The sequence below is a fragment of the Mus caroli genome, unplaced genomic scaffold (assembly GCF_978045245.1).
Source record: "Mus caroli unplaced genomic scaffold, Mus_caroli_1 scaffold_13, whole genome shotgun sequence".
NCBI classification, from domain to species: Eukaryota; Metazoa; Chordata; class Mammalia; order Rodentia; family Muridae; genus Mus; species Mus caroli.
The window spans coordinates 114865955-114879902 of record NW_028227268.1 but is presented as its reverse complement, the minus strand read 5'-3'; the positions used below and the strand labels follow the sequence as shown (position 1 = coordinate 114879902).

At 48.2% G+C, this 13948-nt stretch overlaps 1 protein-coding gene across 5 annotated transcripts in view; it reads right to left on the bottom strand.

The window, feature by feature from the left end:
* The window catches only part of Tns3 (tensin 3), a 241536-nt gene that overhangs the window by 126432 nt on the left and 101156 nt on the right, over positions 1-13948 (bottom strand). Inside the window, exon 1 of one of the 5 annotated variants that reach the window (XM_085829116.1) lies at positions 7492-7748. The exons of the other annotated variants lie outside the window; for them this stretch is intronic. Coding sequence (XP_085685242.1) covers positions 7492-7554 — 63 coding nt within the window. The 5' untranslated portion in view covers positions 7555-7748. Of the gene's footprint in view, positions 1-7491; positions 7749-13948 lie in introns of those variants that run through there. 5 annotated transcript variants of the gene reach the window in all.

Here is a 13948-nt window from a genome sequence, read left to right as displayed (position 1 = left end):
TGGTCTATGTGGGCCAATGGGGCCTGCCCAAGCTTGGGAGCTCACCAGCACACAACACCTACAGTGGTGTGTGTCCCTAAGAAACCCTCCAAAGTGGAAAATATCAAAAACCAAACCAAACAAAATAAACTGAATTTAGTTAGGGTTTGGGAGGAAGGCTCCGCAGTTTAGAGAGCTTCCTGTTATTCTGCAGGGCCTGTGTTCAGTTCCCAGCACCTGCCCTGAGCAATTCACACTTGCAACTCCAGCTCCAGGGACTCTGAAACCCTCTTCAGATCTCTGTGCACCACCTGCAAATACACAGCCTACATACACATGGATAAACATACATGTGCACACACTAAAAATTAATTAAAAGATTTTAATAGGTTTAACATATCTAACCTGGAGAATAACTGGGCACCAATAACAAAAAGGCCACTGTGTCCCTCATACAGCTGAGCAGAGCAGAGCCAGCTCCCACTTCATACTGAAGAGATCATACCACATAGCACAAGTCAAGGAAAAGATGTTAAACACAACATGGTTTCTACTGAATGCTTATCACTGTTCTACCACGAAGGGGGCTCAAGTCTAACCATCCTAAACCACACAGCAAACCACATCTAGGCAGATACAGACATGATGCTAGATGCAGCTGAGAACAGGCAGCAGGTTCTTTCTAGAACACAGATCTGTGCTACTTCCCTCTTATATTTCTGGGGGGGTTCTTTCTTTCTTTCTTTCTTTCTTTCTTTCTTTCTTTCTTTCTTTCTTTCTTTCTTTCTTCCTTTCTTTTCTTTTTTGTCTGTTTGTTTTGTTTCATTTTCTACTAAGAACACATATGACATCTGAATAGGGAGAGAGAAAGCCACCGTGCCTGCAGCCAGCTTGGAGACACTGTCAGTCTTAGATGTGACATCTAGACTTCTCCCCACCACCCAAATGAGATGATTTCAGGCAAGACAGAACGGGCGGAACTACTAAAGGTGGATCTGAAGCTCTTGGACCTGGAGAAAGAATCCCACCAAAGTGTAGTTTCTCACATGCAAACCTGGCTAAGAAGCTATGGAGGACTCGGTAGAGCTTGAACCTTCCTTGTAGCTGTGGTCTGGCCACATCACCTGGACCTGGGGCCAGGACCATCCCAGTGCCCTCCTAATAAAAATCACTGACATCAGGACAGGGTCTAGTCATGTTTCCAGGTAACCTGATGATTGTAACCTCACTTTGCTGGAAGGCATCGCCACCCTGCTGGACGGTATGTGGTCCCAGGTTTGGGGGGTGTCACTTTATCACGTCACTATAAATGCATGAAAGAAGGCTGGACACCAGGACTCAGGCTCTGGAGCTGCTGTAGGAATGGGCTCAGTCACTATCCTAAGCACCAATTTCTTCTGTAACAAGGGCAGGTTTGAGGGTTCTGTTTCATTCATCCATACAGAGCCATTAGCTTCCAAGTATCAACAAAAGACCAGGAATCTTAGCTAAAACACAAGCTGAATTTCTCATTCCTTCCATTGGGATGCAGTCACAGAGCCAAACAGAATGCAGACATGAGCTCTCCAAAAAAGCAGAGAAAAAAACAACATCAGAAATCCTATGTGTGTGTGTGTGTGTGTGTGTGTGTGTGTGTGTGTGTGTGTGTAAGACTAAAATTACGGAATATCAGATTTGTGTCTGCTTATTACAACTAGGGCTCACTGTGACAAAGTGCTGAATTTTTAGCAAAAAGAAAAAAATGTTCCATACATTAAACTTTGAGCAGGCCTCTGAATGGAGAATGTCTCAGGTTAACCTATTCTGCTCACTGGTGATAGATGAAACTGCCCTGGTCTCTACCCCTGACTTACCCCAGGCCATCTGCTCACTTAGGCACAAACAGCATGCTGAAACCCAGGCTATGGTGGGACCCACCGAGGCTCGGATGAGATTTAATCCTTGCTTAGGTTTGGTCAGGAGGGATCTGTACTCTCCTCGTTTGTGACTAAGCCATGCCTAGATTAACAGGGTCTTCTGCAGCAGGCCTGCTGTAAGAACAGCTTTCCTGTTCCTTCGGGAGCTCGTCTTGCCATGTGACACTGTCTGCCATGGCAGACTTTGCAGAGACCCTACCAGCAAGGTCTGCCAGTCCCCCAGAGTAGCGGTTAATACCTTTCAACTGAACTCCACAGCCCAAGTTTAGAGTGGACTCTCAGTGAAACTTTTCAAAAAAAGCAGTCCCTCACTAGACAGCCCTTTGGCTTGGACCTCTCCACCCCTAGAATCATGAACTCAATTAAATAAACATTCGTTCCAAGGATGGAGAGATGGCTGCGTGGTTAAGAGTGCTTGGTGCTCTTGCAGAGGACCTGGGCTCAATTCCCAGCACCCACATGGCAGCTCACAACCACCTGAAACTCCAGGTGCAGGAGTTCTGATAGCACCGCACCAGGCATGCACATGGCGCACATATATACATGCAGGCAAAACACATACACATATATAAAAGTAAGTATTTTTAGAACAAACTTCAAAAAATAAACAAGCATTTGTTCTATAAAAAATATCCTGGCTATGTATATGCCAGTCATAAATGGTAAGAAAAACAGACTAAAACACCTCCACATCCAATTTCTTCAAGCATCCTATAGTTTTCAAATTTTAAGTCATACTCATCATTTTCCATGACTCACACTACACAGTCTTTTAGTGTATCAAAAAACAAACAAACAAAACAAAACAAAACAAAACAAAACATGAGATTCACTGGCCAAACCACTCAGTTCTCCTGCTGAACTTCATTTTAAATTTATACCCACATGGAGAATGTGTGATTGTTGGATGTTGGCACGGGAGGCAGGCATGGTGGGCAGGCCTGGAATCCTAGCCTTGGCAAGGCTATGATCTGTTGAGGTCAGCCTGGGATACAGCGTGAGTCACAGGCTAACAAGAACTATATACTGAGACCACCCCTTACCACCACCAGTGCCCCCTCCTGCAAAAATAAATTAAATTAAAATAAATATGTAGGGGTGTTACCCTCCCTAGTACAAGGAGGCTGGGAAAAAGGTGATTAATCTCTACATTTGAGGATCCCTGGGGGCCCAGGACCTGCTTACACTGGAGTGAGAAAAATGTCTGTGAGAGACTGTCTGATTCCAGCACCTATAGATCCAGCTTGATGTCACACAAGTTGATCACATGATACAGTAACCGTGCGCAATCTGAAATCTTGCACATTACATCTACTGACAATTTGTTTTAAATTGCCAACAATAAAATATCAGAGGATGGGACCAACTGGAAGAGACTATTTAATACACCATCCCTGCCCCGCCCCAGTCCAACCTGAGTTGAGCTACATAGATGCTAACTGCATAAAATGTCCAGTGACTAAGGTGCTGCATGAGGTACCTCCCACTGGGACTCACCACAATGCACAAAGGAACATCTTCCCTCAAGTCCATCTGAGGGAATGAGGCAGGGAGGAGGGGCTCAGCCTGGCCCCAACCAATACCATTCTCATCCTAACATACTTCTGGGCCATTTTCTGTGATCAGACAGAACTCAATGCCCTTCAATATCCCAAGCTCCAGTCCTGTGTGTGCTGGCCCCTTGCCTCCTGCTGGAAACCCAGCCCAGGCCTGGCTGCCTGCAAGCTATGTTCAGTACTCAGCAGCTCCCAGAGCACAGACCAAAACCTTTTCAAAGATACCACCACCCAGGCTCCACATGCCTAGAACCACTCACGTTGGCTGTAGTCAAACCCTGGATATAGCTGTTCTGCAGAAATGCATGGTGAGGTCACTTGTTCGGGCTGCCATTCCATCCCCAGAAACCTGAGGAAGCCTGATCATGAGCCACTGCTGGCAATGACCAGATCTCCCACAAGGGGAGTACGCAGGTGGACACTCAAGTCTGCAGAGTCCCTACCAGAGTCTCACCCTATTGACAGGTTCTTATCGCAGTCTTCACTGTCCACAGAGAAGCAAGAGTGCTTAGACCTATGCCGGGCAGCCTTGCTCTGACTATGCTGTCATTTACTGCAGGCAGTCTTCCCTGCACAGATAGCTTCAGTGCTCACCCTGGCCCAACCACTTTGGTCACCACTATCTCTTTATGAAAACAACAACAGCTATTGCAAAAAGCACTTGGAGGCCAGGCTAGCCCAGAAACCCACCAATAAGACACAAAGCAGAATGTGGTAAAGAATTTAGTTTGAGCATAGCACAGCAGTTTAATCTGCTTTCTGCTCTCTAGGATCTGAGTTCAGTATTGACATCAGGCAGCCTAAAGCTGCCTTCAACTCCAGTTCCAGGGGACCCAGTGTGCTCTCTGGCCTCTTGTGGGTACCAACACATAACAACACACCCATAATAACACTCATGGCTGTCTGGGTGTATACACACACACACACACTTTAAAAATAAATCGAATTTGTTAAGTAATTCAAACTAATGTCTTCTACTAAAGGTGTTCATTTTGTATCATTTTAAGTATATGGGGCAATAGCGGCTTTTCACCCATAACTATAGACCCATGTGCCTCAAGGGAGAGCGCAGTGACCCTGTGGGTCATGAGATTCCGCGTGGGAAAACCACAGGATCTGCATGCTCTTGTGTGTCAGGTAGGCAGGGGAACACATGTGAGATGGTATGGCAGCAAGGGCAACCTGCTCTAGGATAAACTACCACCTTCCAGGACACAGGCTCCACATGGGTCCATTAGGGCCCCATAGCCAGGGTACGGTGAGATCACCCTCCCAAGGCTATGTCTTTGTGTCATTTGGGGTTAGAAATCCACACAGGGCCTAATGGGGGGGGGGGGGGGGGAACCCAGCTATTGACAGAATGACCACCTAGTGTGCTAGCCACTGCAGTGTGTAAATGGCCATGTCCATGCCTTGTAACGCCTGTAATGTAGCATCCCACAGCACAACCTCTGAGGTGAAGGCCCATTTGCCACACACCCTGCCACACCCCAAGTGTTACTCGCTGTGACAAAGACACCTTCCCTGTGAGCTTGAACCCTGCTCCTTTCCCGGGAGGAAGGAGGCCAGATTCAGCTGCCTCGCATTTGGTAGAGCTGGATTGAGCCATCACACCTAAGGACACCCCGACCCAAGCAGAGCGGGGGCTGTCAGGAGAGCTGTGTCTGGGACGGTCAGTATCCTCCTTTGACTAGAACATTTGTGCGTCGTCCTATGGGCTTTGGTAAAATCTGGTGCTCAGACAACACCTACCACTGTAAATGATGCAGCAGTAGGCAGGCCTGGCACCAAGGGCTGCAGCAGAGCCTAAAGGATCCCATGCATCTCACCATGCTGTTAACCCATGCCACCCTCTGGCAGACTGAGTCCCATCCAACACTGGGCATCATCAATGCAGAGTCATCTGGGACACATGACCAGAGCCAGATGCCCTTCACTCCCAATGACTCTGGCTTCAGCAACCACCCTCGGGACAAGCACTACATCCATTTCTGGCTGAAGGAACAAGGGACCCAGGACAGGTGCCTCTCCATCTTTGTGCCTCAGGCTCCTTGACCATAAAATGGGTTATTAAATGGCAACAATCAAGTACATAACATTTTCACAACAAAGAGGTACCTGGTCTCCCTACCCTAACACGTCAGGATTTTGTTTATATCTTCTCATTTACCTTAGTCTTTTATTACATTGTCTGTAGTTACATGGAAATAACTGTGTGGGTCTGTCTGTCTGGGTATAGAATCCAGAACCATATATATATGGTTTTGCATATGCACTTTCTACCACTGAGCTACACATGTGCTCAGTCTGTGTAAATTCCTTTCTGCACACTGCCCTTGCATGCTGACATAGCAGAGGCATTGACTGTGGTCCCCAGAGGCCTCTCAGCCTTTGGCCAGTGCCCCTCATAGGTCCATCACATACCCAGGCCCTGGGAAAGGAAGAGGAAACATACACAGACCCCAATGTGTCCAGCTGACCAGCCATTCTAAGTGGCATGAAGACTGCGTCCACATTTCCACACTGGACGTCAAGCAGCTCAGGAGAACGGCGATCAGGTCAGTATGCTGTGCCTACTGGGGGGTGGCTACAGGATCCCCACCTCACTCTGGCTCCCTCAATACTATTCTCTGTCCTCCTCCGTGACTGCCTCCCTGTGCAGCACAGTTCAGTACCCTGGAACATAGGTCATAGCCCCTCTATGCGACACTAGCCAAAGAGGCACGAACCAAGGCAGATATGGCAGCTCCTCTCCCAGGGTCAATGAGGACTCAGGACAGCCAGGACTGGCTACATCTTCACCACATAATTAGGAAGAAGATAACAAGTGTTCTGCTTAATGCCATGGGAGGAAATCTGGGCTAGGGCTGAGCAGGCAGCGAATAATACATCCTGTGTCACCAGGCCTCTGCACTGTTCCCAACAGTCCAACCAGCACAGACGCCGGCAGTGTGCATGGGTCTGTGGAAAGGAACAATAGCAGCCATGGCCAAAAGTACCAGGAAGCTGGCTGCACAGCTGATGACGGGGCACAGACCACAGGACTGAGCGGGGGAGGGGTTGCTCAGTGTTTGGGCTGAGATATCTCACCACACCACAGCTGTTCTGCCTTCCTTGCAAAGGCAGGAACCATGGCCAGCCTTTTCCAAAAGCCCCAGCTGTGCTCAGAATTAAGACGCCCGCCTTCTGTCTCCCCATACTCAAGACACAGAATATGATAGGGCAAGCTATGGAAGCCAAAGGCCTGTCTGTAGCCAGCTCCCCTACTTAACTAACTGCCCAGCCTGGCAAAAGTACTCCCCCTGTTTGACTTGGTTCCTTCATCTGTTAGGGAAAGGCAAAGCCACCTTGGAAAGATTAAATAAGGAAAATTACAAGTACTGAAATCAGCACTTGTAAGGTACTAAGCACACAGTACTACTTATTAGCATGAATGATAAATAATGCTAGTCACTTCACTTGCATGCCCCATCAGGTTTTGGACTCCTGAAATGCATTTGCCCCACATTAGGTCTGCTGTCCGACAGGAGATTCACTGCAGAGCAGTTTTGGCTGTGGTCTCCCCTTCTGAAGAAGAAGTAAAGCTAGGGGAAAGGGGGCAACTGAATGTCCCTCAGCCAGGAAGACTCTCATTTCTACTTCCAGAGGGGAGAACACAAGAAATAAGTTATCAGAATTGCCCAACTTGATTTTCTCCCCTTCTTAAACAGGAGCAGGCAATAGTGCCAGATAAAATACTCTCTAAGTTGCCTCTGAGTCCGACTCCAAGAAACAGACTGCTGAGGTTACATGTATGGTCATTTGTAACCCATTATTCCCAGAGATCTGGACACAGGCAGGAGGCCTGGCTGGTCTATGGCCATATGGAACACAGTGCAGTGGAAGGGCCGATGAGTGTGGAGGTGGCCACTACTGACCAGGGAAACAGAGATGCAAGCAGACATTAAGACAATGTGATAGTCCACATTTTCTCTGTACTGAATAACCCGGGGCTGGGGTACAGTTGGCAGAGGAAGGGCAGCCAAGAACCAGGAACTTACTGTGCTCAGGTGTGCGGCCACCAGGCTACTTCTCCTTCCTGAAATAGCCGCTCTGATTAGCATGACTTCTGGCTCCTCCTGCTACTGTGAATGGCCCTCTTCCCGCTACAGCCTCTGTCCTGAACCTAGGAGAGGATACCAGGGTGGCCAGCAGGCAGGAGGGCCCTACAAGTATGGGAGGCTCCAGAACCTAAGCGGGAAGCTGTGGGCAAGTGCGTGAAGCAAAGCACGCATGCTCGCTCACTGACGAGGACACTGTGAGCCTGAGGCTGTGGGCCAGCCTGCCAAGGGCCCACAGAACAGGAGCAGTGCTGACTGGGGAAAGCCAGCAGACCAGGAAGGGCTGCCTGTTGCTCTGTAAGAGGCTCTGTGCCAACGGCCAACCTCAGGAGGTGGGGCCACTGTGTCCTTCTATCAAGTCCTCAAAACAGCCTACAGAGGACTTCCCCTCCTAAGGTGTAGAAGCATTGCTCCTAGCAGAGCCTGGTACCTACCTGCCTCCCAAACAGCTTCCCTCATTCTCTCCCGTCTTGGCCTCTGCTTCTTCCAAACAGAACTGGAAAGAGTTCATCAATAAACTCCATACAATCAAGCAAAAGTTTCAACATGAAAACAAAGAAACGGGTACCGAAAACCAGGGTGAGAGTGGAAAGGAAAGACCTTCTGAAGGCTGGCTTACGGCAGGTACACGCTCTGCTGCTTCCCAGTGGCCTCCAGGCCAGAACACAAAGGGAAATTTTGGCTAGGCACACAGAGCTTGGTGACAGCGGGGACTTTAAAGGCCAAGCAACTGTTGGAGGCTGGGCTTGATCTATCACCTGGCTAAGAGCAAGACAGCAATCAGCCAGCTTGTCCTTGTCCATGGCCGTCAGAAGTGCCGCGCAGCTGTTCAAATGACTTTTTATGACAGGCTCGGTCACATCCCATAAGCTGATGGTGAGGGGGGGGTGTGCATTTACTTCATAACTAACCTCTCTCTGTGCACTACTGTTCTGCTTCAGTGTTTCATGGGAAAACACATAGAAAGATGATGGCAGGAAGAGACGGGAAGATCTCACTGGGCTCTGAGGGTACTGCTCCCCAGGACAACATCTGGATCTGCTTCCAGGGCAGAGGAGAGACAGGGTTGCTAAGCTCAGATGAACTAGGGGACCCTAAAATCCACTCCAAGCAAAAGGCAGAAAAGGCAGCAGGGTCTGAGGTTAGCTAGGACCTAGCAGCCACAGTGTCAGAGTGGTACCAATGGACACTGACTCCCCACAGTATCTGTGTTCACCTCTGTGAACTGGGATCAACCCTAGCAACCTCACTGGCACCCAAACCCAGGACGTGATAATGACTGCCAGGGGATGCCTAAGAGCACTGGTTGTCAACTGTCCTGTAAGACTAGCATCACAGCACTGCCAACCACTCTGCCACAGAAAGACCATTCCCAGCTTTGGCTCTTGCCTTAGTTTCTCCACTGAGGAGGACTTTAAATGGGGCTGCAGACAGGTATGAGGCCCTGAGGACTCAAGAGTTTCCAAACACCATCAAAACCTTGGGCAAAAGGCTGGGAGAAGGCTCCATCACTAAATTACCTGCTTTGCAAGCAAGAAGACCTAAGTTTGGATTCTCTGCACCCATATAACAAATGGACAACACATGACTAACAGAGACAGAGGCAGGAGCATCTAGGACTTGCCGGCTACCCATTGTGTCCAAACCAGTGACCTCTGGGCTCAAAGAGAGATGGTGTCTAAAAAAATAAGGCAGAGCCATAGAGTAAGACACCCAACATCAACCTCTGGCCTTCACAGGCACACTTACAAGACATGCATGTGTGCACACACAGATATGAGCATAGTTACAAACTATACACACCTGGGGGGTGACAGAGAGAGACAAGCAAGCCTGGCACAAAACGACAGTTGGCAAAGCATACGCCCTAGAACTGCAGTGGGGTGACAATAGCTAATAATGGTACACATTTACTATGTGGCAGTTAGAAACAAATGAACCTCAAGGAAGAAGCATTTCCACGATAGGGATGGACAGGCAGAAGTGGCCACAAGGTCCATCACCCACAGTGGGACAACACACGGAACTGGCAAATGCTTGTACTGCTTCAAGTTGACTTTTTCTGTATCTGTCAGAGTGACCAGAACTGAGTAAACAGACAAGGCTCTTACTGTCCTAAGAGCTGTCTTTCCCTTCCCCTCCTGACACCTCTTTCCATCTCATCTTTCTCCCTTTCCATTCTCTGACAAAGCCTGGTACACATAACGTAAGAAGGAAAGACTGGCTTGGGCTCTTGGTTTCTGGGGGTTTTCAGCTGGCTCCACTGTTGCCACCCACCTCATATCAGCAGAGAGGGTGAAGAGAGAGGGGCCAAGGCTAAGACACAGTTTTCCAGGGCAACCACCCACCTCCACCCACCCACCCTTCCTGGTGTGGCAGTGACTTACTTCCTCCAAATAGACCCCACCTAGCTTCTACCACCTCCCAGTAATGCTGCCAGGTTGTGGTTAACCAACTGTGAATTAGCGCATCGATTACTTCAGAGACACTGTGGCCAGTCACTCCCCCAAAGCCCCGCTTTTGCTCTCAACACTGAAAACTATGCCTTCTACACATGTTCCTTTTAGGGGACACTTTACGTGCAAGCCATAGCAATGAGTATCTCTCTTCTAAGATATGCAACCTGGGCACTCTTCCTAAGGATGAGGTGATAACTGGTAACTGCAGTCTCTGAAAACAAAGGAGGAGGCTGATTCTGGAATGCATGTGATGACACGTGTTGTTGGGAAGGAGAAAGGATAGGATGAATGCTTACTTTGCTTGAGACTGGTCAGTCACCTACTCTCAGGACAGTCCCTTCTCTCCCAACATAGCCTAGGGAACCTCGTGACTCTTTCCCCACATTCACTCTCCATCCCTTCTCCCCCACAAATGTACTTACCACTTCCCCAAAAGAAGCTTCTAAAAACCCATTATCATCACGGCCTTCTACTACTTAAGAACCTTTTTAGGTTCCTTATGTCAATGAGCTTCAGATTGGCTCCACTTCTCAGATAGGTCAGCTCCTGCACAACCCATTCAACGTCAAATGGTGCCTGCAAGTAACCATCACCATGACAGCCTACGCAGCCTACGCAGCCCACGCAGCCCACGCAGCCCACGCAGCCCACGCAGCCCACGCAGCCCACCCAGCCCACGCAGCCTACGCAGCCTACACAGTCATGACAACAGACAGACCCCAGGTGAGGAAGGACCCAGAAACAGAAAACCAGGACCCATACTTAGCCCCACCGCTCTAAGGACATGCACTACGGGCTCATCCAGGCCACCACTTGCCCACCACCCAGTGTTATTTTACAAAGACTAACACTGACCACAAGTTATCCCCACCAAACCTATCTCCCCATCGCACTGTCCAAGCCCCAATGGCCAGTGCAAGGCCCCTGTCAGAGCCTATGAGAGCTTTTAAAAAGACACACACACACACACATATACACACACCCCTGCACACTCCAAGGTGACAGCCACATGGGATAAATTCCTCAACTTTACTCTACACACACTCATTTAGGACTCAAAGAACACTAGGTATACACATCAATCAATTTTCTTCTTGAGTGAAAATTTTATTGATGTATACGTGTGCTGTCTATGTGAGTATATATTGTGTATGTGAGATTGTCCTCAGATGCCAGAAGAAGGCGTCAGGTCCCCTGGAAGTGGAACTGCAGGTGTCTGTGAGAAACTGAACGAAGGACCTCTGAAAGAGCAGCATAGGCTCAACCACTAGGCCATCTCTCCTAACCCTGTCCTTTATTTCTTTACAAGAGCTCATTATGTAGCCAAGACTAGCTTGTAACTTACTATGTAGCTCAGGCTTACAAAGGCAATTGCTTGCAAAGCAAGTTTTAATTGCTGTGTGGTATTCAAAGGTCCAACTTGAAGAACACACACACACATCTGAATTCTGTCTCATCTCTAACTTCCCACTGTTGTAAATGATGCTGAGAGGAATGTTCTGCAGTGTGAAGTATGTGCCAGCCTTGTGACTGTGCAGCAGAAACAGCTGGAGGTGTTGCCAGTTTAGACTCATTATAATGATTTCTCTCCTGCTGAGGGTCCTGTAATTATAAGCAGGACCAGATATACTATCCCCCTGAGGGGGAAAAAAAAAAGTTTCCCATATAGGGCAAAATGATTCTGTAGGTACATCTAATCTAATTCATTTCCCAGCAGGAAGCTACCAAGACAATGTTAAGGTGATCCAAAGTCCCTGGGCAGCTGTCAGACAAATGTCTCAAAGACAGAGTGGGGAGGTAGGACCTCCAACTAACTCTATACAAGCACTACTCCTGGGATAGTGTTCAACCCCAATATGGGCTGTGCCAACAGAATGTATTGGAATTTAAGTCCCATCACCAGGAGGATGTCACATCAGACCTCCATAGCCCTGACACAAATCTCAGTGCTTGGCACCACAGGCACAAAGCATTTTCAAGCTTAATGGATTCATATCGTGCTGTGGTGATACACACCTTTAATCTCAGCACTTAGGAGGCAGAGGCAGGTGTATATCTGAATTCAAGGCCAACCTGATCTACAGAATGAGTTCCAGGACAGCCAGGGCTACACACACACACACACACACACACACACACACTCCATCTCAAAAACAAACAACAACAGCAAAACACTTAATGGTACAGGAGAGCACTTGTTTAGCCCACTAGTACCCTCTATCATTAACAGGATTAAAATAATAATTCTAAAATGGTGATTTGCTACACACGCCCCAACTCTGGAGACTGTGACAAAGTCTAATCCCAATGACCAGGGCTAAAACAGTCCCTTAAACATTCAGATCCTGAAGTCCGAACCCCAGGAACTAGGAATCTGACTTCAATTTGAAGAATTTAAATGATGTCCTCAGGGCGGCATTCAAGCTCACTGATGTTCATTCAAAATGAGATTATGACAGACACCACACACAAGGATAATTGTGTGAGGACATACTGTGTGCAAGTCAAGAGAAGAAGCTGCAAAAGGAGGGAGCCTGTTCAAGAACTGGGTTCTGATATCCAGATACCAGACAGTGGGAAGGAACTGCTTATTATTTAGGTCACATACACTGTTATTTAGATGACAGCACCCCAATTTGAGGAAGACATCATCTTAAAGTATATAAACTCTAGCAGTCATTTGGAAAGTGATCAATCAGCCAGTGTGCTCGCTCCCCTCCCAACATGATCCAGGAGGCTTGGACACACCCAATGTTCCCAACCCTGTCCGCTACCCTGTTCTCTTCTGCATAGACTGTCACGTGCAGCTGAACCAGACCACTAGCGTAGTATATATTGAAGAAATAGCTCCTATACCCACAAACAGTTCCTTTCTTCCTTCCTGAATGCTGCTTGAGGAAGCAGCTTGGTGAGCATCTCACTGCTGAAGTTCTGAAGGTCTGACAGGACAGGTGTGAGGGAAATTGTTATCTCACTACTGTGAGCTCTTCCCCCAGCTCGCCACCTCCAACCCAGGGACTTGGACTCTCTCTACTCTAATGGCTCCCACAGAAGGTTCTGGGTAATGACTCAGACAGCAAACCGACTACAATTGCTTTCATAGAAAGCTAATGTATAGGGACAGTTTACATCATCTGCTATACTCCAGCACTTCTGTGCACAGCTGACTGTAACAAGGAGAAAAAGACATAGCCCAGTGCACTTCCCACATCTGGGATGTGGCCCACAGAGACGCAAGGGAGGTAGCGTATGTAACCTCAAGTACCATCTTCCCCACAGAAAAACAGATGTCAAACAAGGAATCAGAGGACAGCCTTGGCTGAAGGGCTCATAAAACACCCCTGATGCTAGTGAGAAAATGAATGCTTGCAGTCCATTCTGTTGCTAGTGAGAGCAAAATCTACCCCAAGCTCCAAAACCCAAATAAATGAAGTCCCACCCAAATGGCCTCTCCAGGACTACAGCTGATCAGTAGTAACCTGTGGTTCCCCACACTGATTCTTCCAGACAAGTGCTACAACCTAGCTCCACACTAGAGCTAGACCCTACAGTCCTCTCATTCATTTCCTGTTGGCTTACAAATTCACCAGGGCCTGGGAGAGGTAGCAAAGAACATTTGTAAACACCTGGTTTCCTAATGAGACCCTGAGTTCAAGACCACACTAAGAACCATAGTACCTGTGCTTCTACTGGGCCTGTCCTCCTTAGGCTACCCGCTGAGCCACACCCCTCGGTGTCCTAATCTCTTCAGATGGCCACTGTGGGGCCATGGCCAGGTCCTACATGAATAACACCAAAGAGAGGGCACACACTACCTCCTGAAGCCTTTATTTCACCTCACAGGACCAGGCCAACTCATCTCCACAGTGAGTTCTCTCCAAGGAAAGGACAGACTTTTCCCACTGAAAAATAACTTTACAAGAGCATCTAGCTGGCCT